The sequence below is a fragment of the Passer montanus genome, unplaced genomic scaffold (genome assembly GCF_014805655.1).
Source record: "Passer montanus isolate IOZ18808 unplaced genomic scaffold, ASM1480565v1 scaffold18, whole genome shotgun sequence".
Taxonomy (NCBI): Eukaryota; Metazoa; Chordata; class Aves; order Passeriformes; family Passeridae; genus Passer; species Passer montanus.
Genome location: NW_024365381.1, coordinates 6,969,005 through 6,996,580, shown reverse-complemented (window position 1 = coordinate 6,996,580; position 27,576 = coordinate 6,969,005). Strand labels below are relative to the sequence as shown.

Below are 27,576 nucleotides of genomic sequence, written 5' to 3'. Positions count from 1 at the left end.
ATAAGATGATACTGTTGACATAAATCTATAGGCACATCATGTAAACTCTCCCTAATCTGTAATAGCCATAAATTGCTCTTTATTCTCAAGACAGTCTCCATGTTCATCAAAACTGGTGTTGCCTGACAGGCTTGCCAGGCCCCATGTACACAAAATCATTTGGTTTGGAAGACCTCTCCTTTAGGCACATATTATTAATGTGGGTAAGGAACAAAGCTGAAATCTGACAATGCTTTTTTGATAGTTTGAAAAGCTTCTTGCTTACAGGATGAATATTCCGATGAGCACAGAAGTCTAGAGGAAGTTGAAACAATGACACTCTCAGGAATGTGCTGCAGTTTCTATATTTACTGTCTTCATCAGTTCTGGAGGTATTTTAAAACCAGCAGGTACTGAAAATGAAGTGACATTAACTGGTGTGGAGGAACGACAGGAATGCAGATGGTAGTATATCCATTTATGCATTCTCTGAAAGCTGCTTTTATTGCAGTATAAGATCATGTGATAGAGGACATACCTACCTTCTAGAATAGTTTTCAGGGGGGAAACCTGAGATGGTATCTAGGTAAGGCTACCTGTTGAGTGTTATCACTTTGGGAAACTAAGTACCTGTGACAAAAATCTAGGGAAGGTAGGTTTCAAGACACTTCGTTTCACACTGATACAGATGCTGTGGAACTGCAGTGGTGGTTGGTTCCACACAACCCTTCCTAACCTTGCTATGGTGCACGAGACTAGTCAGGGTACATGTTATCACTTCTGACAGAAGTACTCCTCATTCATATGCCTGCAACAGTGTTCTACCTAAGATGTAATTGCATGAATTAACAAAATCAATACACTGGTTTTCCTCATAAATTATTTTGATCTGCAAAAGAGGTTAATCTGCCACCTTTCCTAGAACACATGCAAATGCTAAAAGACTTGTTTATTTGTCAAAATAACTACTGCTCTCTGTTTGATGAAGTTTCTCCTTTCCCATTTAAGTAAGCAGTTTACTTTTTAAGGACTATCAGAAAATATAAAAATACAACTCACATAAATATAATTCGACAATCCATCAAGTTAAATCAAATTTTAAAAGAGAAGCTATTATTTTTGCATATTTCATCAAATTAACTTCCTCAATATTTCATGTTTATATAGGGGAGAGATAGTTGCAAGACAAAAGTGCATGGAAGAAGATTCTGTTCTCTCTAGAAGCAAAATTCCAGTAAGGTGATTTGCCTTCTATTTTCTCCTCTCTCCTTTTTCTACTCAAATCAGCTAGGAGAGCCTTTCAGATGTTAAAACTACCCCCTACATTTACTGCAAGGACGCTCTGAGTGTTTACCAGCTGCTATTCAGAATACATATGGACGAAATAATATTTTTTGATATCCAATATATATTTGTCTGTCTTGGCATCTTGCAGTAGTGCCTTGTTTAATATAAATTACGTATATTGCAGCTTGAGAAATTCAACCATTTAAGGTGCAAGACGTGGCCTGACTTCCAATACAACCTCAAAACCCCACAACCTGAACAAGACAGGACAGCTACCAGAAATAAGTAAAGGGAAGGATTCTTCCCCAAGACTTTAAATAGCTCTGACTTTGAACTATTAAATACTTTTCCACACTTACATCCTGGCACAACTGAGACTAATGAGAAACGCATCCTTTGATGCTTCCTAGGATCTCAAGCACTTAAACACCAGCTAAATAAGAAAAAGCTGAAAATTGAGAACAGTTCTCCTAAGCAGGTGAAGATTCCTGTGACTACTAATCTTGCAGTAAGTTCCTAAAAGTAAAATGATTTCTTATCTCCAAATATACAATTTTTCTTTGTTCACTGAACTCAGTTTAGTACAATGAAGCCAGAAATACCAGCTTTTTTCATCTTCAACATTAACAAAATATCTGTGGTAATGGTTTTCTTATATTAAAGTAAAAATATTGTGGTTTAGGGTTTTTGTAATTTTTCAAATAGTTTTGGAGCAGTTCTCTGAGCATCATAAAAATACCACTATTTAATTTCGGAAGTCTTCTTTCTTTCTCTTATGCTAAGAGAAAAATCTGCTAGTGCATCTATCCAGTAATAAATCATGTGCCCCTTGATAAAATTCAGGATAGAGGAGTCCATGAATCTTAGATGACAAAAATAAATTTTGATCATGATGGTGTGATAACTTTGATGCAGTTACAGGCAGTCACTGTGCAGTGAGTTGCTTGCAGTGGGTTTGATACTAATTGAAGAGAATAAATTCTCACCATTTGCAAACTGCGAAGTCATGTCTACATCAGATATTGCACAGTCACTTCCCTTCACAAGATTTTACAACTATTCTTAATTCTCTTTGCACAGCTGAAAATGAATATGTGAAACAGTACAGCGGGTTAAGGAATCACAATGAGCAAGCAATATGTCAGATTGACCTACGAACAACCAAATGAGGAATCAGCTACACAAACCATGCTATCAGATCTGGCCAAAATCCCCCCCAGCACCCATCTTTCATTCCACTGAAAAGCAAAACTGACACAAATTGTTGAAGCACATTTCAGGAGTGGACTTGGCTAAAGTGAGTTTTGTTACAATGCACATTACTTTGAAAGCAAACTTCAGTATTTATTGCTATCACTACTCAAATACAAAGAGATTATAACAATGTTTTGATCTTATAACAATTTTTTTACTTCATACCATCCCCTTCTTAAGACAGACAATATCGAAAAATATGGATGTGCTTTAAATCTCAAAAGCAGAAGACACTATATATATATATTTATAACAAATATATATATATAACAAAATATATATATTTTGTTATGAAACTATAACTCAGTGTTCATCATAGTCCTCTATCTGTTTTCAGGTAGCAAAACAGAAATAGGTTGAATTACACAGGATTCTGGCATCAAAGAAATTCTGCTGAAGTCAGCTTAAGCTGAAGGTAAACTGTATTTGTAAAAATAACTAAAATTCTATTTTAGATACCTAAATATGGGTCTAATAATTTTACTTAAGACACTTTCCTCTCTCCCCTATGATACACTTCAAAGCAAGGAATAACGTAGCTTTTTAATGTAACATTTCTGTAATTTTCCAAAGAAAGAAATTCAGTGTTGAAAAACAGTAATACTGTACCTTGATTTCTTCTATTTCGTCTGGCACTATCTTGTATGCAGATATAGTCCCACCCAACCTGAAATCAGGAGAAAAAAAATTCTCAAAATCAGTAACAGAAAATACAGTATGTTAGTTTTATAGTCTTCTGTAGTCTAATGACTTGTTCGAAAACACAATATTCCTTCTACCAGTTTAGAGGTAAAACCCAGCAAGTCCCAAATCAAAAGCAAAAAAAATCCTTTTCTTTATCCAACAAAAAATCCATGTGATTAACAGAAATATTAGTAACAAGGTGTCCATCACCTTAACAATTAAGTCAGCCAAGCAAAATTACGATCATCTGGATGGTATTTTTTATATTAATGGCAATCGTCATATTCTAAGATTTCTTGTTGATTGTCTAAGGCACATGGATGAGTTTAAGTGTTTGAAGACTGATGCACTTAGTGCTATTTCACTATGCTGCGACACAATCTGAAATGCATCCAATTCCAGAAATTGAATTTTTTAAATTAAATGTGCATGTACAGACATGACAAATCATGCAGACTCTATAGCCTCCATGTTTGAAAAATCTTTGCAGTTAATGATTGGTAATAAAAAGTGGGTGATGGGTAATAGCTGGCATTGACACAGAAAAAATAGAGGGTTTTGTCCTACATGAGCTCACTGATTACTTTCCGAAATCCTGCAAAAATGCTGGTAAAGAACAGTTCACATACTGAAAATGTATGAATAGCATGTACTATAAATGGTGGTTAATATTACATTTTGCCCAGAGACATGCAGACATGGCTTCTTTTATTTCATGAAGCAATCTCATTGATGGTGACAATTCAGACCTAAAAATATAAGTGCACTAATGACCTCCTGCTGGCTCTACACAGCAACACTATTCATTTTCTGGATCCTACAAAAACAGAAGTTACATAAGAAACTATCTTTTGTAAACCAGTAGACACCTATCAGATGTGCATTTGAATTATCTCCCTATTATTGGAATTTTTGTTTCTAATTCTCAGCATTTCTACACAGAGGTATTTTCTTATATCTTGGAATTATTATAAATATTATTTAGTCAAGTGAAAAAAAGAAGAGGAGAATAACACAGAAAATACATTAAGATTTTGCACGTAAGTCCTGCCTTTCCATACTTCTCTTGTAAATGAACTGTTTGAAGGTTTTACACAGAGGATGAAGTGTGCATAGGAAAAGTCTGAAGTCCATCATTGCTCCAGGTAACATCAGCTGTGATTTCCAAGGTAGAGAGAGGGTTACATCCAAATTCATCATGGCCAAAGAGTGTAGCAATCGCTCTCTCCCATTTCCTCTGCAAATTCCATTGCTGCCATTCACTAAGTGAGCTCAAAGTTGGAGAGAACTGAAACTTTTTTTGCCAGTGCAAGTACTTTTAATTTTTATTACTTTTGTTCAAGTGGTGTTTCTAGAGATAGCTACAAGAAATTTGCTTTAGCATCACAACAAAGGATTGCTTCAAACCATGACAAGCAGCGGCTCAGGTGGCATGTTGACATTGCACCTGACCAGTCCCAGGGCTACTGGAATGAGGTCCATAAGAAAGAAACTTTTATGTGCTTGAGATCCATTCCTGACTTTGGAGTACCCCAAAATCACTGACTTTCTACCTTCTAGCAGAAGGAGAAATCAGAACCTCCAGTGCCAGCACTCCAGCAACATGGAATTCCATCTGGCACATTACTTTATTGGCCACCCTTGGAAATTGAAATTACTTAGAACTTTCTTGGAATATCAGAAAAAAAATCAAAATAATTGACTCAGTAAACTTATCTGACTCACAACATTAATTAGCATCACTACACAAATAGTTCTGCAAAGTTTTGTGTTAAGAGTTTAACAAATTCTGAATCTGCCAAGTTGCAGCTCAAATGGTACCACTTTTAAAAAGTAAAATGCCAGCTACCACAATTCCACATTTTTGAAAGAGAAAGACATTAAAAATTATGTTACTGTTTAAATAAATAATATCTCACTGATAGCTTTAGCTCATATACCTCTTAGTCCATTTACAATCCTACACTGACATCTTTATCTTAAAAATCCAGTCTACAAACACAAACAATAAAAAATTTGAAGCTAAAAGAGAATCAGAGAGCAATAATATAAAATTTTATCAATGTCTCAGATTTGAAATGAAGTTTTTAAGGAAGTCTATAGTTTCTTAACTTCAGTTTCAGAACATTAGATTTCAGTCAGTCTTATAACTTCTGAAAGAGATTCACCACAGCAGATTATAGTATCAGATTTAACTGGCAAAAGACATAAAAAGACATTTCACTTTGTACATAAAGTTTGTCCATGAGTTTCACAGAAGTTTAAAGGCATCACACACACTAGGAGGATGCAGCGAACACAACCACATCACTCTTAGAAATTTCTAACAGCCAGTTAAGTCTGAAGTGTAAGCAACTGGACAATGTTGCACACACAGGAAAAAACAAAAACATTGCACTGATTGCTAAGAAAATCCAGCAAAATCAAGGTAAATCGAAAATCAATGCAATAATGGATATGTCCAGCTTGGGGAAAACCTTCTATTTCAAGAGTTTCTCTGAAGTGCATTTAAGTGTAACCATCAATTGTGTCCTGTCTGGAAGCTTTTTTGTCATTGTGCAATTCCTTGATTTGATTACTGACATCTGAAAGGAGACCAGACAATGATAAACAGGAGATTTCAGCTATAGGATGATACAGAGACCATGATAGAGGGCTTGCACATGACATATTTTTTCACTTTGTTGTGAAAAACCTCTCACTGCACATTGGTTTTTTTTTTAGAATATTCTATAGTACCATCCTTAATCACAATTAAGAATTAATTCTTAATCACACAGTTTCAAGAAGTAACTGTGATCAGAAGAGCAAAGGAGCAGCTAGCCTGAGTGACTACACATTAACTACAACGGGCTTTTAATGCTAACAAATAATGCAGCAAAGAACACATTAAAATGGGCAGAATTCAGATCATTAGGGATGCAAATTTTGTGCGGAGTCACTCTTCATCTTTCACATATTTTACTTTTTTAACAGATTTTATTACACTGCTCTCCCTTTTAACAACTCAATAGCCAGCATCCTCCAACAGAAATGGCATTTTCTCTTTGATAATACCCAACCAAGAGCAAAGCTAAATACACAGCCAGTTACTTCCAGTACACAGAAAAGATGGCCCCAAACTTCACCTAATGTGCAAAGTCTTTCTCTCCCAAATGGCAGTATTTTCACACTATAGCAAGACACACTATTTAACAGTGAAATTATTTTAGATACTAGTTACCTTTAATGTTTCACTTGTATTTGCGAGATAATCTCAAACACACCAGAATTTATATTCAAATTCTGATGGACGTTAATCTTATCAGCTCTGTATCATACCTTGAATGTAATACAGACAGCCCAATTCTCTAATCTCTTTGAAAAAGGGAAATTAAATTATTCCTAGATGTAGAAATTAGAGCTGACACAATAATAATGCAAGACCATATCTTACACTGGGCTAAACTGGTGCAGGTGTTTTAGGCAAGCATCAGAAAAGATGAGAGAGACACTCCATAAAAATAATGAGGAAATAATAAATATAATTCTTTTAGCAAAGGTTTTAAAACTAATAGAAATGTAGTGTCTTTTTTATCTTTTCAAACTGGGCTTGTGAAAGTTCATAAAAAGGATTCGGAGAACAACAAGGTTTCTATAGCAACCTAAGAAATTAGCAAAATACAGGAAATAAACTGAACTAAGGCCAACACAGTTGTATTGAGAAAGATGGATGCTTTACTATTTCACAAATTAAAGCTGAGCATCAGAGAAGAGAGAAAACTACATCCAAGTTAAGGAAAGTTGAAAACCAAGAACTGTGCTCAAATGGAGGCAAGAAACCCTGAACCATACAAACAAGAAGTAAATTCATGACAAAACTAAAAGAGAAATACATTTACATTGTTAAATTAATAAATTAACTCTGTTATGCTATTTTAACAAGCTGACCTGTTTGCTATTTGTGTAACTTCCCAAATACTGGAAGTTGGACTTCTGGCTGATTTTTCCCTGTGCCCCTCTATATATCCATGCTGGGACAGTCTCACTGGAGTATTACTGCAGAGTAATACGGGAGTATTATTCCATTTTGTGCAAGACACTTGTTCACTTGGACTGAATCCATAGGGGTCAGCTTTTATAATTTGAATTCTGACCAAAGACATGAACACAATCTTTATCTACAGTTCCATGTTAAGGGACTGCCATAAGAAGCTGAGCTATTGATTCATCTGTTAACTTAATAAATGAGTCACACCGAATGCATTGAAGTAAATTTTCTAAAAATAGCTTGTAGCCAGCTTGGCTGCTGTCATCTGCTGAATTTCTCCAACACCACTTTAATTAACATTAATCTTTCTTCAGATAGATCACTGTCTAAACAATATCAAGTTGTCACTAAGCCTCCCAATGAAACTCTCCTTCATCTTTTAATGAAAGCAAAACTCAAGATCCGCTACTTGACATTTTTTTTCCAGATCCATCTCACAAATATATTTGTTACCTGCCATCAGGATATTCTGTCTTTTGACTGATTTATAAACTAAGCAGATTATACAAGAGAGACTGTTCTTGGGAGCAGATCAAATGCTTGAGAGCCAGACTGGCTATTTCTAATTCTACGGGCATGCTCATTTTATCCCAGGCTACTGGATGAATACATGCTACAATACTTCTCCTGCCAGAGCAAACTGGCCAAGTCAGCATTTTTAGCCTACTTCTCTGGACTACCTTGATGTTGACCCCCACGATATCAACAAATCAACTGGCCTTGGATCCTCACATCCTCACAAAGTATTCCAAGGACAGAGGTAGCAGGATTTGAAAGCTTTTTCCTCTTTTTTCCTCCACTACCTCTAAGATACATTAAAAGCAGAGAGAGAGCTCCTTTAATTGATAACTAGTTTCTACTGACCTTTGAGAAATTGTTAAAGCACCCTGAGGGAGGTAGTAAGAAGGCTGCTATTCTGGGCTCCCTTCCTACACAACAGAACGCTGGCAGCTACAGCAAGCTGGGCTGCAGCTCCTGTCGCTGGCCGCGCGCCAGTGACGAACCGTGCAAAACAACTTCCAAAGAGCATCCTGGTGACAGCTTTACTTACTCAAAGGTATTAAATCATGCAACAAAGATCCACCCCAGGTTTATTGTTTCTTCTTGGGTATTATTATTATTATTACTATTACTATTTTAATAGATTCAATAATTAGATCCTCGAAAACTTATTTCCCTCCTCCCCCAGTCTTAGGCTAACTTCAACATGCTGTATGGAAAACACCACAGAAATCAAATTATTGCAGACATGCCCTCTGTCAGTTCATGTCTCTCATGAACAACAGCTCTGAGATTAAGACAACGATTTACAGGATTTTCCCTCTGCCTCACCATGTCCCAAAGATTCCTTGCCCACACAAAAAAAAAAAAAAAAGGAAAGGATTAACCCAATAGTTTTTATTCCCTACCATATAATTGTTTTAAGGGTAACAAGTATACCACATTTTCTGCTGCTTTCAGGCTTTTTTATCCCCAAGAAAAGCAACAAACTACATGAAAAGCTTATTTTTAGGGAGGAATGCCATACTGGTTTTCTCTTCCACCCTTCCAAGTTGGTTTGTTGCTTTGTTTTGTCTTTTTTTAAATTTTACTATAGGAAATGCAAACTTAAGTCAGAAGAGGGTAATTTTTCAGACACTTTCAGCAGGAAAATATTATCACCTCAACAATCTAATAATGGAAAAAATAGAATAAGAAAAAAGAATAGAATAAGAATCTTTGCCCTCAACATATGTCAGAAACTAGGGATGAAGTCATATGTAGGTCATTTGGCAATCACAGGACCAGGAGCCACTCTTCCCTTCTAGCAGAATTAATCTGACTTGATTTAATTTTGGGGAGGAAAGTTGAACTGTTATAAAGTATATGAATCTAAAATACACACCTCTGTGTAGCTATCCAGGCCCAGGTGAGTTCAGAGCTTAGTGCAGTTTTCTAGGGGGTAACTTTGCTCTACCTCAGCACATGGGGCACAGCCCTGTATGACAGCTTGGGGTAACACTGCTGGCAGCCTGAGACACATCTATAGATGGACTGCCTCCTGTTGAAAACATTTATCAGTTTGCTTACTGCCTAATAAAGACACACCAGGGAAGAGGGAAGGCACTGTCACCAAGACGTTTTGGGCTTGCAGCACTATCACTCAAAACAAAAGTCCTATCAAAAGTCCTATCATCAATACTTACATGCTCCATGGCAAGAATTTGAAGCATGCAAACAGCAAATATTTAATATCTTTGAATAAAATGAAGTATAAACAATGTGGATATTTATAACATTGGGGTTTTTCTTTTAGGATTTTAGTATTTAATGAGTAAATAAATACTTCATCATTTGTAATAGGCTAGTTCCATCAGATTATAGTAACTGAAATGGTCGGAGAACAATATACTGAAGACTAATTCTGCATTTAGGACTTTCATTAGAGATTCAAAATTTTATTTGTAATTAAAATTAACTTACAAATTCTTCCCCAAATGCCAGCAGAATCTAAACCCACTCTTGCCATGTGGACAACAGCAAAAGAGCCCACTTCCGTGCAGAATGCATGCGTGTTTATAGTGCAAAGGAATGATTGTACTATGCTCCATCTGATTGGTAATCTAAATATGGAAATCATACATTAAATCAAACAGACAGAAATGTCAGCTAGATTTAAGTAAAAATGTGTTCAGTGACTTTGAAAGTTCCCACCGGGGCATCAGATGCTTGACCAGCCAGCTCATTAAACAACATGAGCAAGATTTGAAATTTCCTGAGAGAAAAAATATGCAGAAGCAGACAAAAATCATTATCACAAACCCAGTAAAATTCTCACCATTTAGACAAAGAAATATATATTAAATAATCTATGTTGGGATTTAGTCAGTACACTGAGGACTCTAAACACTGTATAAAAAGAGATATTTATAGTAAATGCCAAGACAATAATATATGTTGATCTTACTTTGTCCTGTAGGAAATACCATTGTAGGGCAAAGTATGTATTTGCATTTTTTCCCAGCAAGTAGATACCTAAGAGAGATACAGAGAATTTGCATATATATTGCTGGCAACTGCCTGCCAGAAAATCCTCACCTACATCAAGTGAGAGGAAAAATTTTGGGTGCTGGAGAGTGACCTTTTGCCTACCTTGGAAGGCACTGTAAATTAAAGGATTTAGGTGATATGATAAGGATTGCAATGATCCGCCTGGAAATGAAAGATTTCACTCGTAAATTACCATAGCAGCTTGTAGAAACCTATGCAGGAAGATAAAGCTATTTTTGCTGACACTCCTATCATTGCAGTTGAGCTCTATTTGCTTCTACCCAAATGTAAAAGAGAGACCATCTGAATCAAACATTAAGAAGATTCTTCCTATGAGAATAAGTTGACCCACAACTAGTAGAAACCATAAAGTTAATTTTTGTCAAAATTAACATTGTCTACCTCCCCTACGAATTCATACAACAAGAAATTAATTTCAAAAATATGGCATTTCCCCACAAACCCCTCAGGCTTTTTCCATTTATATGCTGCTCACATTCCACTACAATACTATAATTTTCTTTCCAGTAACTTTAATGCATTTTGTCTCTTCCATTTTTAGACACTCGAGCATGTGAACATGCTTATGAAGCATGGTTAGACACACAAAGTCCATGTGCCAGTTTATGTCAAGGTTAAAAAAATTAAGTATTTATTTTAAAGAGAGGAAGTTTGAAATAGGTAAACCCAGGAAATGGGACCAGCAACAGAGGAACACTTGATGTTGGAGAACAGGCTGGAATGAATTGCAGACCACAGGCTGAAAAGTGCAGTCACAGTATTTCCTATGATTAGGCAAAAAGACATCCAGAAAATATCTTCATTCCAAAAAAATCAGTAAGAATTGAAGGTGAGAGCAGGATGATTCAAACTTGGAAAGACTAAAATGTGGAAAATATGTCGGAATGGTCTGATCATTCCAGAGTCTAGACTGAATTTTGTCTTTACAATTTAAATCACAGGGCACATGGACAACCACCAGAACTTTTAAATAACTTGTTCAAAAAAAACCCAACTTAATCCTACAATACTGAAATAACAAGAATGAGAGAGGAGTCTCAGAGACAAGCAGCATCCAGAAAGGCTAATAAACTTGTTCACACAATACCTCCCCTTCTGGAAGCTCTAACACCTTACTTTGCTCCACCACATTTCAGAGATGTTAAGTATGAGTGTGATCAAGCATACAACTAGTGTCAGTCTTGTATTGCTCTGTATTTCTCCAGACAGTTAAATTCAAAAGTAGAATTTGCTGGTTTTCTTTTTTCTTCATAGATTAGTGTGTTCACATATATATATACATATATTGCCCTGTGTGGCCTAAATAAGTGAATTAAATTCTGTTGAAAATAGTAATCTGAGGGGAGTTTTCTTAGTGTATGCTCTGTGCTGGGAATGTGAAAGGGAAAAACAAAAATCTGTTTAGCCACAGAATGGAATCACAGGAATAAAACAACACCACATTTGATCTGTCTACATACCTAGAAGGAACTTTCTATAGACAAATAGTATTACTGACAATGCTGCAAGTGAGATTTTATTGCATGTCTCACATAGTTATCTCCATTCCAGATAACTTACAGTTACTTTTGACATCGTCATCATCCATATTTTACAGTTGCTTATAAAATATCTGTATGGTTCAAACTCAAGATACTGAAAAGCACTTCTTTGTTGTTCATATACTATTGGCTGTGGGTTTTTAGAACTAATTTTTGTTTTCTGTAGTTGTCACTCCCTTTTTCTCTGCATCTGATCATTTAAATATCAACAAAAAGTTTCCAGATAAATTTAAAAACCACCTGATGTATTGTCTCTGCTATTCATGTCACAACACATTACAACCTGACTCTTTCATTATTCAGAAACAGGGGAGGCTGGGGACATGTGGATCTTGGACAACTTAAGAAGGCTTTGATGAAATGCATTCATACATTTTGATCCATTCAGGTCCCAGAAATAATTTCTACTTTTAATTTTTAAATAGCTTGCACAAACATAATCCATTGGCAAAATGTAACTATTTACTCCTCCTTACTTGCAGCTTTAATTTACCTTGTAAGTCCCTAACAGCCATGTTCTCCTTCCATCTATTCTGTACGATGTCCTCTTAAGAGCAAAAATAATAGATAGAACAATGCCCTCTGGTTCTACCTTCCAAAGCCCTTCTCTCTTTTTATTGCTCCCCCTATAAAAATGACTTTAAGAGGAGACTGCAAGGTTACTGAGTACACTACAGCACTTACCATCACATTCCTGTGGGTGACAGTGACCATAACATGCCCCATAACTTCAACATGCCTCCAGCAATTCCTGAGCTGAAGAACATGCATAAGGCAGAGATTTCTCTCTTCCTCAGTTTCTGCCCCACCACAGGAGTGAAAACAGATAAGGTGAATCCTGGAGCTTACGTTTCTGTAAAATAAGTAACTTCCTTGAGCACTAGCATGTTTATTCCATGTCAGGGAGGCCTGGTAAATTTGTCTAGATAAATACAGTAAAAGTGACAGGTGGTGGGCATCTTATCCAAAGCAGAGATTTAGTGTAGAAGTCTCTGCCACTTACCAATGTATTTGGATATTATAATCCCACAGAGGTTTAAAAATAAAAAATTAAAGCAGTAGGGTTCTTTCATTTGCCAGAATGTCTATGTTGGTCTTCCTTTTCTCACAAGCAGTTTCATGTATCTGGAGAATAGTCTTGAAAAATGCTTGACTGCAATTCTGCCAGCAAGTACCACACACAGCATAGATGTGTTCCTAGGCATCTGAAAGAGCCACTGTGTAAACTGTGATCATAGAATCACATTGGAAAAGATGAAGCACCATGGATTTTGCTTAGACTATACACACATTATATTAATTGAAAGGCTGAATTCCTGACTTGCAATGGGCAAATGACTCAGGTGATCAATACTAACATTGCTAACACTTCCCACAGTACTTACTAAGCCCCGGCGCAGAGAGGAAATCAAAGATGGTTAGGGCAAGTCTACCTGCAAACTGGGAGTGAAGACAGCAACAGTGCATGCACAACTCTCATGGATAATGATATAAAAAACAAATACATAAAGTTTGTATACAGAGATAGCTGGGCTTTATGAATAAACCACTGTAAGAAACTGCAATGTTTCTTGCCCAAGCACAATTTACTATTTTACTCCAAACAAACAATTATTATTATGAAACCTGCCTTTTCCTTCCAGAACCAGCAATAAACACCCTCACTCTTTAAACAGTAACAGTAATAACCAAAAAAGCTAGTGAGAAAAGCCCAGAAATAATCCCAGTCTATACTGAAATGAGCTTAAGTGATACCCAAACTTAGGAACCGAGCTAAACTGCAGCACTGCATTAAGAAAGAACAGTTAAAGAACTGATGGAAAAAAACACTACAGATAATGCCAGTACAATATATTTTAGGACCTTAACCTCTGGTTAAACTGCAAGATCATATTATGCTGTAAAGCAACTATAATTGCTTTACAAAGTTCTATTCTATTTTGGAATTGCCTTTGTGATCAAAGAGCTTAGAGGTAGGTGGGTGGTGCCATCAGGTCAAGCAATGGAAGAATCTCTTTCATTTAAAACATAAAAGGTGGATTTAGAAAGTTGGTGGAACAAAGACCATTTACAAATTAAAAGAAAACTCCAGATTTTGTATCTCATAAATATTCTCCCTCCCCTCCCTCCTGCAGAATATCATGGGTAGATTTTACTGGGTTATTTTAACATAAACTATATTGTCAGCTATATTTTCATCCAAAACATGTCAGGACAAATAGTGATGCTATCCCTCCACAACAGCAGTCAACGCTTTAGCTCCTATTTCCTCCAGCCACATCACCTGACTTTAAATGCTCACTGATGCATAATGTTACCCTAGATAAGTGTCAAGATACATTTCATTGCTGCAGTGCCTCTATACCTTAAGCTGCTAAGAAGGCATGCTTCTCCAAATTCAGCAGTGTTCTTCAAAGCTGGGAAACATGATTACCCAGTGCACATTTAGCTGGCTTCATAAATCAGACAGTAATTGTAATAAATGGCTTTTAAAAAAATAGACTTTTCATGCTCTGAGGATGTTTTAGTATGAAAACCAGAATATCCTCTTTCATCTTACTTAAGGAAAAATATACAGTAGAAGCATTCCCTCACTGATTCACCTTTGCAAGTCTTATATAATAATTTGTCCAAAGTCCACTCGCACTGAATTCAAAACCATTTTTCATGAATAAATAAAATGTGGGAGAAGCCTTTTACAAATCAAAAAAAGTCAAAGTTGAGTACCTAATACCTAAGCACGTCCATTCCAAGGTTACCTTTCTGTCACATCTATTGATTGGCTTATAGTTCAGCTGATCTTTACTCCACAGTGGCCAGATCTTTACAGTGAAGCACAGTGACTCCACTTGTGCCACATATGCCATTACAACAAAAAACTCCACAGGTAGATTTAAAAATTTCTCTTTAAGTTTACATTGTTCAATTAATGCAGTATTGTAGCATTATTAGCATTTCTACTCTTGCCCCAGCTCAGTTTCATCCTCAGAACTTCAGTGATCCATACATGAGCAAAACACAGAACAAAAGTCTTCTTAGCATTTCCTTCCTCCCAGTCTTTCCACCTTCTAAAATTAGCTGAGTAAGTAGCTATAATACAGAAATATTTCAGGGAGAGCTTTCTTATTATTGGAGAATTCTCTTTCACAGAGCAACTCAATCTGTGACACAGTTTTGCATTAAATTGCATTAAAGAAATTATAAGGCACTAGAAGTCTTCTGATTTTACAATAAATTAAAATAATAACCCTAACTCTGAACAATTGTTAGTGACAGATACTTGAATGATGCATCATAATGCAAGCCTGCTACTTGTTTTTTAAAATGTTTACTACCTCTTCTGGCAGAATTCTCAGAGCTTTTATTAACTACTGAACTATTAAACGTAGGAGATGAAGGAAGGAAAAAAACCCCAAAACAACCAAAACCTTGGATCTATTTGTTATTTTCAGGGAGCTATACCACCATCCCACATGAGATCACAGCCAACTCTGTACCACAGTGAGAGTGGCACTGAGCCACAGCTAATAAACCAGGCTGAGAGGAAGAGCATGTTGGCTTGTACTCAGCACTGTGCTACAGACACCTCTCTCACAAACAGCCAGCTCAGAGTACTCACTTGTCCTTATTTGTCAAAAGCTACTAACAAGGGAGTAGGTAAATTAATTACACAATTTAAATATAAAATGTATAAAATATGTTGCATGTTATAACAGTGCAATTAGACACAGTGTGTTATTCCATGAGAGTGATGCAAAGGAATAGTTCTTAGTAGCAAATATAACTCATTTATACTCATTTGAGATCTTCCAAATTAAAACTGGGAAAGAGCTACTTGATAAATTTTCAGTGACTTTTTCACTTAAATATGTAATACAATTAAAACTATAACAGTTGTGCATCATAAAATTTTATCAAAGTTCCTCAGTGAAAGGTTTTATAAACACTTTGACATTAAAACAAATATTCAATATTTTTGTTCCCAGTTTCATTTCATGTTCAACCTTTCACTCTTTTTTACTGGCCAAGTACAAAATATTTATTGCTTAGTTCATCTGCATTCCTCTTCCCCATGGACATGCTTGTGTTTTCTCAGTATTTTTAGCTCCACTTGATCACAGGGCATATCAAATTAAACTTAAGTTATCCATTCAGCATTTCTCTCTTAATTCATACTTACACCCCACCCCCCCCAACCCACTATTAGACTTTTTATTAATCTCAGTTGTAAACAAACACTTGTCTTATTTAATGAGATAGCATTCCTTTTACAAATTAAGCAACAGTTCCATCAGAAAAAGTTTTATTTTCTACTGCCTGAAAACATGATCTGTGAAACAGACCATTTATAAAAGGTCTTGATTATTAGATTCTGGTGAATAACTCATTTTTAGCAATTTTACCAAGATCAGTCTCTTGCCTCTGCTCATCACAAAACTCTTCAAATTTTAATTTTCCTCTTCTCAAGGCTGAGTAACATACAGTACATCACTCTCCTGCAGTATTGTTAAATTTTCCTCCTGTAACTAGCTACTGCAGAAGATGGCTTATTTTCTCCTGTAAGATTGTTACAAGAGCACCCTCAAAAGAAGGAAAAGAGGCTGACCTGCTGCTGAACTGAACACAGCTTCAACACAGCCTAATGATCAATAACTTGAGTTAGTATTTTCTTCCATGGGTTTTTAAAAGAAGCAGCAACAGAAACAGCTGTAAAATCTGAACAGTGCCGATGTATTTCAATGTCTATTTAATCATTCACTCCTGTTCCAGAATAATAGGGTTTTTAAATGAAGCAGCAACAGAAACAGCTGTAAAATCTGAACAGTGCAGATGTATTTCAATGTCTTATTTAATCATTCACTCCTGTTTCAGAATAATAGAATGTCAAAACATTTTCTGATAAAGTCTCTCCTCAAGAGTAGCTTCTGCTGAGATAGAAAGGACATAAACCAGCATGGAGTCAAACTTTGCTGAAGGAAGGGACATAATTTCTGTAAGCAGTCAAATATGTACAAACCTCCTCTTCATAAAGCTGTCAGTGGTCTGACCCTTTGCATGACTCAGTATTCCTGTGTCTTAAGACTTTTACACAGGCTTTGTGCCACTGTAATTGTAGAAACTACAGATGCCTATCTCTTTGTGGATATATGCACCATCACAGTTCCCGTCCAAATACATTAAGTTTCAAAACTTGCCCTAATGAACCTGAATAATTTCTTATTAATGATTACTGAAGTTCCATTTATCTCTTCTTTCTTCTCCAGTGATGATTCCAACATAATCCTTCTGTAAGCTGAATAGAATTAAAGAGGACAGGGCAACACAAAAGCTTGCTATCAGGGTAGCTAATAATCTGAGAATCTAATTTCTGTTAAAAATATTCAGCTAGCGACCTGTGCAGAAGAACAGAAATAGTACAAAGAAACCATCCTTTCATATGCCAAAGTAGCACCAAAAATTCATGGTCTTGAGAAGGCTCTGTATATAGAGACCACTGCCTTAAATGAAGAGGAAAACTGTGGGAGAGACAGATCTTTCTTCCTTCTGGAAAATATGTGAAGAATAAAGATCCATCTGATAAATTAAGGAACTCCTTATTAATAAACTCTCATTTGAGAGCTGTTTCTACACAAACCATAAGGTTTTGGACAGGAACAGTTCTAATTAGTCTGAAGTTAAAGGGTATTAAGACCTTGTTAAAAATGGAGGCTTAAAACAGTTCTTTGTTGGGGAATGAAAGTGATTGCTAAGATGACACTGAAACAAATTTTAAGTGATTACATTAGAGAAATAATAAGAAGAAAGCATTTTTAAGTACTGCTAACTTTGCACAGATTATTGCTATCCCTTCATAGTAAGTCAGTGTGTTAAGCTATGCAAGAATATCCAAGAAGGCAAGCTAATGAAAAGCCTGGATATTGGTAACAGTGTGTGACTGAAATCAAAGTTATGACAAAACCTTCCTGGTGAGGTTATTGTTAGTAATATAAGAATACTATCTGACTATTAAAAATAGCTTGTGTATATACATGCTGCAGTCATCACATTGCTCATAATGTTTACTTCCTCATGTACACAATGAAAATAATAGTAGCAAATCAAAGATGATAAAACCAATAACTGCGGAAAAAAGAGCTTCAATCCAATGAAAATTTTATATCAGAGGTCTTGAGCATCTTAAACATTCATAAACTGTAAAAAAAAAGCAACCCCTTTATTTCAGCATATACAATAAATTAGCTAAAGAGATTAAAAGGCTTAAGAGTACAGATGGCAGGACAAGAGAAACTCCTGAAGGAGGAAAGAAGAAACCACCTTCCTAAATGTAGAACTCGCTGCTATCACTGGGATTTCTGCATAAAACCTTGAGCTGATAATCTCTTTTTACTTCTAGATCTACAAAAACTTGGGGGCATTTTTGTTTCACATATATATCTTCAAAATATTCTGCTCAACCATGCAGGCTGAAGCAGACACACTTCTTAAAGGTATTTGAGACACTAGCAAAAATTGTTGTTTTTGTATTGGAAGATGTTTTCTCAATTTTGACTTTTTAAAAAACACATTTCCCAAAATCCTTTAACAATATAAAACTGTTTCTTTTGCATAAATGCCAAATATTAGAATTAAAAATATAAAATTATTCTGAAATCTCCAACTCTTTACAAGCTCATCTATTACTAATGCCTGTATAATCATTAGCAAATAATGAAGTACACAGAAACACTCCACCTATTTGAATACAAACATTATCTTTAAATCTTACTCCACTTTTAGTTACAAATTAATTTCTTGAAGATGTATTTTTAAGGTTGCTAGCTTTTTAAAAAAACAAAACAGAGTTAAAAATATGGATTAGTCTGTCAAGTGTGTTGTTTCATCTCCTCACCGGCAGAATTGCCCTTGAAAAGCTATTTGCCTAAGGCTCATGGCAGGCAGCATTCCTTCCTAAACCAGGGAGAAGTAGCAAAAAAACTAAAAGAATTGGATTTCTTTGCATTTTTCTGGCAAATTCCTGTTTTTAAAAAGGATTCAATGCTGAAATATTCTGAAAAAGTGCATTTTAAAGTAAACTTTACTAAAAGAATACAGTAACATTCTTATAAACTTAAAATACTTTATAACTCTACTTATATCACTTTTGAAAGTAAAGATTCTGAGAGCCATTTTAGATGGATTTTGGTAAGGGTATTTATTGTAACTTGGTGGAAAGCAAATTTTGCACTTACACAAAACCAAGAAGATCCACTTGTGTATGGAGAAGACTGGATAAGCATCACCCCATTCGGGATGGCATTTTCTGGGTTTTGTTGCTTATTCTATGAAAACTGATCTTGAGAGTTTTAATATTTCAAGATTATTCAAAACTCAAGTACCTTCCGGAATTTTTCTTTATGTTTTGGACTTTGCAAAAGAAACCTGAAATACGATAGGATAATACTCCTGAAGCCTCTGATCTTCCCCTGAAATTCATGCATGTTTAGATGAAGATGCGGTTCTAAACTGTATGAAACTGTTAAGACAGGTTGAATTAAAACTCTTTCAAATATTTTTCCTTAATTTTCACAGCACTGCAAATGCAGTAGAGTAGGCACAATAGAGAGTTTCCTGAACAAAATGCCAACGGTGCGGGTACAGCTCGAGCTCCAGGCACAAAATGGACACAACAGCTGCTCATGGTACCACATGCTGCTTCTCAGTCCTGAATCCTGCAGCCATCCTAGAACCACAGTGGTAAAAATCTCCCAGCCACATTGCCCCCTATTTTCTTTCTCTGAATATGAGAACCAAAACAAAATTACATATTAATGTATTTCTTGGATTATTTGCAACCTGTATAGCGAATGGCTTTCCTGGCTCTGTAAGAACAGTGGTTTTTTATGTTAGCAGAAAAGAGAAATACATTAAAGGGATCTTTATGTGCACCTTTTGGAAAAATGGAACACAGTAGACTAAAAATCACCACCTCATAAGTAATAATTACATCTTTTTTTTTAAATGGAGAAGAGGTTCCAGTCATGCATTCCCACATTTAATACTTTCTCCATGACCTATTCTGGTTTTGAACACTTGCCACTGAAGATTTCCACACACTATACTAAGCTATAGAGCACATTAACTGTGTAGAATGCTTGTGACAATGAGAAAAATACTGAATGAAGAGGAGTTGAGGGAAAAAAAGAACCTGAATGTGCATTTTTAAAATAGGTGTTACAATCATGTCAGTCAAATGACACTCACTCCAGAGCAACCTGTATTTTCTAAATCAATCACCTACCTGAAAATGACACCAATAACAAATTTCAGAAGGATGCACTGGATTTCCAACCACAAATATAGACAGATACATTCTTGTATCTGAAACCAAATAATGAATAAAAAATACAATTTTAATAGAGTAAGAATTTCTCCGTATTAGACTACAAGAAAGGGGATGAAAATGGAGGTAAGAAGAGAGACACTATAGTTAAAGAAAGACCAAAAAGCTTAGAACAGAATTAATAAGGGTATAAAGGGAAGCATTTACTGCTGTAGTGTAACTGTGTTTCTTTAACACAGTCTGTGGAAAATCATTTGAGGTAATTTTTCAACCCTTAATATGTCAGTTTTGAGCTCAATGCTATCTTCATCCATAAAAAAATACTTAAGTCCTGGTTATAGTCTTGTGATGTTTATACCATAGCATGGTTAAAGGGAAAAAGAGTAAGTGAAGAATCCATGGCAAAATTCAAGCTGTAGTCAAAGAAAGTGAGAAAAGCATACATTAAAAACCCACAAGATTTACTGTAGGATAGCTATACTTTTCCTTCTTAAGCCACCATCTGTAAAGATTTCTGTTGTACACTGCTAAAAAGTGATTTTATAGGAGTCCCCCACAAAAGTTATGGTGGGACAAGTCTAATCAAGAAAGCAATCTAGAATTGAAATGCAGTGAATAATAGTGCATAAAAACATGAGCAGATCTGTGCATAGCAATTTTCTGTATATCAGTGTCAGAACTATTCCTAAGATGTGCAGCAATGTCTTCCTTTACATCTCTATTCTATTACAATATTTCAGTAGCAGATGATGCAATCCCCCTGCTAACCTAATCTATACTGCAAATAGGCACACACATTTCAAAGATCTTCATTTCAAAAATCTTCTCTAAACTTCAAGCAGTTACAGCTTAGACAAAAAGTAGCCTCTCATACAAAGAGAGGCCAGGGCTCAGCTCCAAATCACTTTTCAGAACAGTTCAGAACATCGTTTAGTAATTTTTACTAGTGAGATTAGAGGAAAGCAATTTTCTATCATGTAGTAAATTACCAAAAGCCATGTTGAGATGGTTTTGTTCCCCCATTTCTGGAAGTTCCAAATTTGAGTTTAGCCATGTCAGGGAAGCCCGCTCTGCTTTGAAGAACGAGCGTTTGCTCATGCAATGGAAAAATTGTTCAAGTTTGTGAGTGCTCCACTCTTTATGAAAGTACTACTCCTGAAAAAAGCGTATAAAAATTGCCATAACAACTCAGTCTAAATGTGCACACAAGTCAGTATGGTGTTTCTGGTGCTAAGAAACAAATGCTTAGGGAATAAACACATGACAAACAACATGATTTGTTTCCTGGTACACACTTATCACCTCATGCTGCCTTCAGTTCAGCAGCTTTCCTGACCTAGATGCTGGAAGCAATTAATTGGCTTTAACAGCCACAGTAGGTCTATCAGCCTAATTCCTTTATTTGTATCTATAATTCATACTCCAGGCTTCCATATGATGTTGCATCAATTATGAAACATCCAGTTCTGCTACACTTGTACAAGTATGTACTTTTATTAATTTTAAACCTGCTGCTCAATTTTTTCCTGTCACAATTTGTGATCTGTAAAAAACCGTGAATAATTGCCTCTGACTTTTTTTTAATGTTATTCATTCTGTATACCTCCACCATATGTTGTTTCTTCGTTAGAGTGAAAAATTCTATTCTATTTAATTTCTTTGTGTGGAAGCTGTTCCAAATCTCTGCTTTATCTTTTCATCCATACCATACCTCCAGTAGAGGTTAATAAAGTAGTCAAGATTTAAACACATCTGAGGTTTATATTCATACAAATAGATCTTCCGTTTGGTACTTGATTTTTTTAGTAAGTACTTTTATTTTAAATGTTCTTTTCTGAGTATACAGAAACACACGTAATGCACTACAAAGTAATAACAGAATCCTTTCAGAACATTATCTTAGGAAATTAAGTTTAAGCTAAGATCAGCACTGGACCATTTCTAACCTGTAGATACACACACACAAACAAATCATACTGTAGAAACTATGAGAAGACAACCCCCTTTAAATACCCACAAAAGAACAGAATATAAATAGAAACAACTAAAATTTGAAAGAACAAAGTCAGGTGAAGAGTCACGCTAGCTGTGATTTGGATGAAGTCTGGAGGTGGAAAATAGGCTAGAAGAAGCTGTTTGAGTTTTCAAAGTCATAGATCCTCAGAGAGTGGAAAGCTGACAAAAATAGCAAATGCCAAGAAAAGAGTCCTCCAAAAGAAGCTTGAAGTTAAAAGATCATGTAAGGCAAGATTAGGTCACCAAGAGAAGACTAGAGAATGCATCTAGAAGCTGTGGTGGATTTGGGTTGGACAAGACAAAATGCAAAACCAGAGAGGTGTACATCAGAATCCCTCAAGGAAATCCCTATCTTTACGTATTAAGATTTTAAAAATAATTTGGACTGTGGTTATAAAAAATAGAATACTGACCAGGAAGCTGAGCTGCTATGCCATTATATTCCAAAGCAAATGGTGGGCTGTAAAATTATATTCAATCAAATTAACATTTGACATTCTACTCCCGTTTATTCTTATTAATTATTAGTGCAAATGATAACAGAAATAAGTCTTCTGGTACTTAATTCTGAGACTGTGACAGTACTTGGTACATACTCAATTTTCCTACTTCTTTTGTAAAAGTCATTCTGGTCTGGTCCTGAATATCCCCAAACACACAGTAAGCTTGTCCATATTCCTTCCAAATGCAAAAGGAAAAAAGTAATTACAAAAATTATTTACAATTTGTTTTTAATTACAAAAAGTATTACAATTATAGTATTACTTATATGTGACCTAAATCTGATTGGGATGGAGTTGTCTTTCTTCACAGCAGGTGGCTGCACCAGAATTGCTGTGATCTGGATTTTGCCTGAACAGTGCTGATAACACACCAATGTTTTCACTGTGGTTGAACAGTGCTTGTAAAACATCAAGACCTTTCCTTGCTGCCACCCCAGCAAGTAACGCTGGGGAAAGGAAAGAGCTGGGAGGGAGCACAGCCAGCACTGCTGACCAAAGGGATACTCCATACCATAACATTGTGCTCAGCAAGAAATGCTCAAGGAAAGGAGGAGGAAGAGGAGTAACATTAGACATTGCAGTATTTGTCTTCCCAGGCAATTGTGCGTGCTGAGGCCTGCCTTCCCAGAAATTGGCAAAGCATCTGACTGCTGACGGGAAGTATTAAGGCTCTTTCTTCTACTGCTAGAGAATAGAAGTTATTAAGACAACGGGATTTAAAAATTGCATTTGGAAAAAAAAACCAACCCTGGCATGAATTTGAAGTTAGAAGCAGAGTGGGCAATTTTAAAATGAAGGTTTAAAACTAGCAGAAATAACTTTTAATCAACTGTGATACTGGCTAGACTGAAACTTGATCAAGATTTCTGAACCTGTGTCTTATGTATTTCCTTTCAGACATCAGAGAGCAAACATAATGAAACCGAGCAGAAAGGGCATAGCTTTTCTTTTGAACCCTTAAAAATTGTCTAACATTTTCATTTATTTTCCTAAATGAAAGTTTAAGTACATTTAATAATAATAACAACAAACCTTAAATCTGAAAATGAAAGATCTAGTAAATCTCTATAATCAATGATGAAGTTTCTTATTCCAACAAACATGATATATCCTTATACATCCTATCAGCAGAGAAAATCCCTAAACTTGTTTAGACAGAGGTTCCTGGCTAAAAAGCTTGAAGCAGTGCATCCCGCAACACAGAAAAATACAATACTTAATTCTGAAACTAGTACAAGAACTGAAAAGAGAGATGGAACACCCAAGGTGCAGCTGCCATACAAACAACCAGCCCTCTCCCCATAACAATACTTATCAGCCCAGATACAGCTCTGGGGCTGCACAGCCTATAGTTCTAGAACAACTTATGCAGCTACTTGATTAGCTCATAAACTTCTTAATTGCAGGCTACCACAGGGTGTTCCAAGAGTAAAAAGAAGAAATTTGCTTCTAAGAATTTGGGAACTGTGTGATAAGAGAAGACATGTTTGCTCTAAATCTAACTACTATTGGTAGATAAAGCTGACACAGAGCTTTAGAGAGGTTACAGGAGACTGCTTTGGGCCAAGATGTAAAAATCATTAGAGCTGAAAGTTACTAAGTGCTTAAAAAAGACATTTTCTTGTGTTCTGCTTTGCACAATCTGCTGCTATGGGTTTTCATCAACAGATGAAGTTGTTCCTATAGGTTTATGAGTCATTAAGCTTAAACAGCCAAAGGACACATGCAATATTAGCCATTTTTGCTAGAAACTGCCAAGGAATCTTGTAGGTTGAGAATCCTTTTTGTTCAAGTGCAAGAAACACAGAAAACATTTAGGGACTTGTTCATATGACTGGAGGTAAAAAAGTTTGCCAAATGAACAACAAGAACATCCTCTGTGATACATTTGATGGAGGCTGGTTGGACTACAGAGAAGCCAAGCGGGGAAACTGGCTGGAGAAGAAACCCTGGCCACTCTTAAGCATGTTTTAATTATCTTGATGGAAGGGCAAATACAATTTTTTAAGGCACACAAAAACTCTGCTTGCAGTTGAAGCAGATAAAGGTTTGTCTCAATCTCCTAGATCAATCAGCAACCATAAGGATAGCATGAAGCCAATTTTATGTATATCAACTTTTAAGAAGTGCTTATTAGATTAGAGTCCTTTATGCAGGTCTCAGATCTCTGGATGTTTTTCAAGTATAACTTTTTTCACTAGATTCAATGCTTAAAATAGGCAGCACTTCTGTAATGCTCAGCATTGCTTCTCTGCATAAGAGTCTGGGCTACCACAGCCAGCTTTCCAGCCATCGTAATAAAGATAACCTGATAAAATCATCCGATGCTTATAAATGAGCTCAGGAGGCAAGAGAAGCAGAGGAATATTTTTGTAAGCCTATTAGGGAAAACATGCTAATACAGTCAAATAATGGACAAACAACTGATCATGAACTCCCACTAGAAGGTTGCTGCGCAACAAGATAACTGTGGATAGAATTACCAAATAAATGTTTCCTCCCAATACAGCATTACTGTGACTAGCAGTTAAATAAAAGATACAGGCATGACATTCATATATTGTAACAGGCATTGAAAAATTAGAAAGGCTGCATAACAGGGAGAAGGTGTGAACTGGTATCCTCACAACATTGAATTTGTAACCTTCAGCAAGACAGAATATGACACTGGTTTTCAAATGATGAGCAAACCACAGAAAGCATAAGCTACAATACTTCCAGTTTTCCTCAAAAATTCCATGTGAAGATGGAAACTGAAGTTTTACATCCACAGATTTAACAGTGTATTTATCAAGTCTTCAATCACAGAATCAGTAAGGCTTTGTGTGCTCAGTGAACTTGCTGAGGAGGGATCTCCCCTTCATCCAATAAATCAATGAATTAAGGTAAAGAATTATGGGCCCAGCACTGACCCTTAGAAGACACCATCAGTGACAGGGTTCACCTAGTCCCTGTGCCACTGATTATAATCCTCTGGGATCTGCTGTTCAGCTAGTTCCCAATTCACCTCAATGTCCACTCATCCAGCCCACATTTCCTGACTTTTCCTATGAGAATGCTGTGAGAGACTGTGCCAAAAGCCTTGCTGAACTCAAAGCAAACAATATCCACTGCTGTTCCCTCCAGGTATTTGTTTCATCCTGCTCAGTAAGATTTAAAAAAAAAAAAAAATAGAGCTCCTCAAGAATTCCTTTATCACCTTCAGTCCTTAAGTGACAAATTTTAAGGATCTCAAAACTTCTTCCCAGAAGATTTACCTAGCTCCTCCTTCTAAGGCCAGTTCCATCTGGTTTTTGGTCATATTCATTACACAGAAGACAAACCAGAATGCATACATTTTCATAAAAGAAAAGGAAATAGAAAAAAAAGGAGGAAATAAAAAAAAGGTTTGCCCTTACAGCTCTCTACACTTGCACTGGATCAAATATGTACACTATAATCTGCAGAACTCTCCCTAACATTCTTAGCTATAGATTCCAGGTTCTTCACCAACTGTCATTTAGAATTTTTTCAAACTATCCAAACAATGTCTACTATAAACTCAACTAATTCTTTCTCACCAGGCAAACAGAACAAACCCTTTAATAATCTTTTATATACTATAGAAATCATACTTCCTCTCTTGACACGACATTCTTAGCTATAGATTCCAGGTTCTTCACCAACTGACATTTAGAATTTTTTCAAACTATCCAAACAATGTTGTCTACTATAAACTGAACTAATTCTTTCTCGCCAGGCAAACAGAACAAACTTTAATAATCTTTTATATACTATAGAACTCATACTTCCTCTCTTGACACTGTTTCCTCAATTAATTAACCTGCCATACATTGTATTTTCTGTCTTCTCCTCCTCCTTCTTTTCTTCTACACACCTCTGGATCTCTGAGTTTGTTGTCCAAAATAGAACACTGTATATAGCAGACATATCCTTGAGCTCCAGGGAACCCAATCTAGTTGAAGACATCCCTGCTCACTGTAGGAGGTGACCTTTAAAGGACCCTTCCAACTCACAATATTCTGTGATTATCTGCAATGAATAAAAAACAGTATTTAATGCTCAAACCATCTTTACAGTTGAACAATGATCAACTTTTTTGCAGTAATTAAATTTTCTCTAATTAACCACTAAATGAAATTTAATTTTAAAGTTGTTGCACGCTTCCTTTTCCCACAATCTATAACTCCTCACTTCAGGTTTATTGGATATGCTTGGTGTTTTGGGGTTTTTCCTTTAGCAGAATTTTCAATTTTATTGATACACAGAAAATTGTGAATTAATCACATACAAATATGGGTGATCAAACTACTGATTTGAGCAGCAGAGCTTTTATTAGCATTGCTGAAAGAACTGAAAGCAGATTAAGTTTACAGTCCTGCTCCAGCTGGGAAATCACTTGGAGAAAAAAGGCTACTCTGACAATTAGGCATACTTGATATAAATCAAACATGAATGAAAAAAACCAACAATGCTGTCTATTTTATAGTTTCATTTCAGTGTAAACATACACTTTCAGCTGTCTAAAAAAAAGGCCTTCTGCAGTAACAAAAGATAAGTTGTCTGTTGCAGAGCCAGAGTGGCAAACTAAGAGGGACAGAGTTATTTGCAGAGAAAGCATGAGAATTTTTTATGTAAATCTAATGCTTGCATCTGAGATTACAAAGAAAAAGAAGCAGTGCTAAATGAAATTTAATTTTAAAGTTGTTGCACGCTTCCTTTTCCCACAATCTATAACTCCTCACTTCAGGTTTATTGGATATGCTTGGTGTTTTGGGGTTTTTCCTTTAGCAGAATTTTCAATTTTATTGATACACAGAAAATTGTGAATTAATCACATACAAATATGGGTGATCAAACTACTGATTTGAGCAGCAGAGCTTTTATTAGCATTGCTGAAAGAACTGAAAG

The 27,576-nt window shown here is 35.8% G+C and overlaps 1 protein-coding gene across 20 annotated transcripts in view; it reads right to left on the bottom strand.

The window, feature by feature from the left end:
- GPHN (gephyrin) overlaps positions 1 to 27,576 on the bottom strand; it is a 268,213-nt gene that overhangs the window by 153,263 nt on the left and 87,374 nt on the right. For all 20 annotated transcript variants that reach the window (XM_039704734.1, XM_039704736.1, XM_039704738.1 and 17 more), the window contains exon 3: positions 3,130 to 3,187. In XM_039704734.1, coding sequence (XP_039560668.1) covers positions 3,130 to 3,187 — 58 coding nt within the window. The remainder of the gene's footprint in view (positions 1 to 3,129; positions 3,188 to 27,576) is intronic.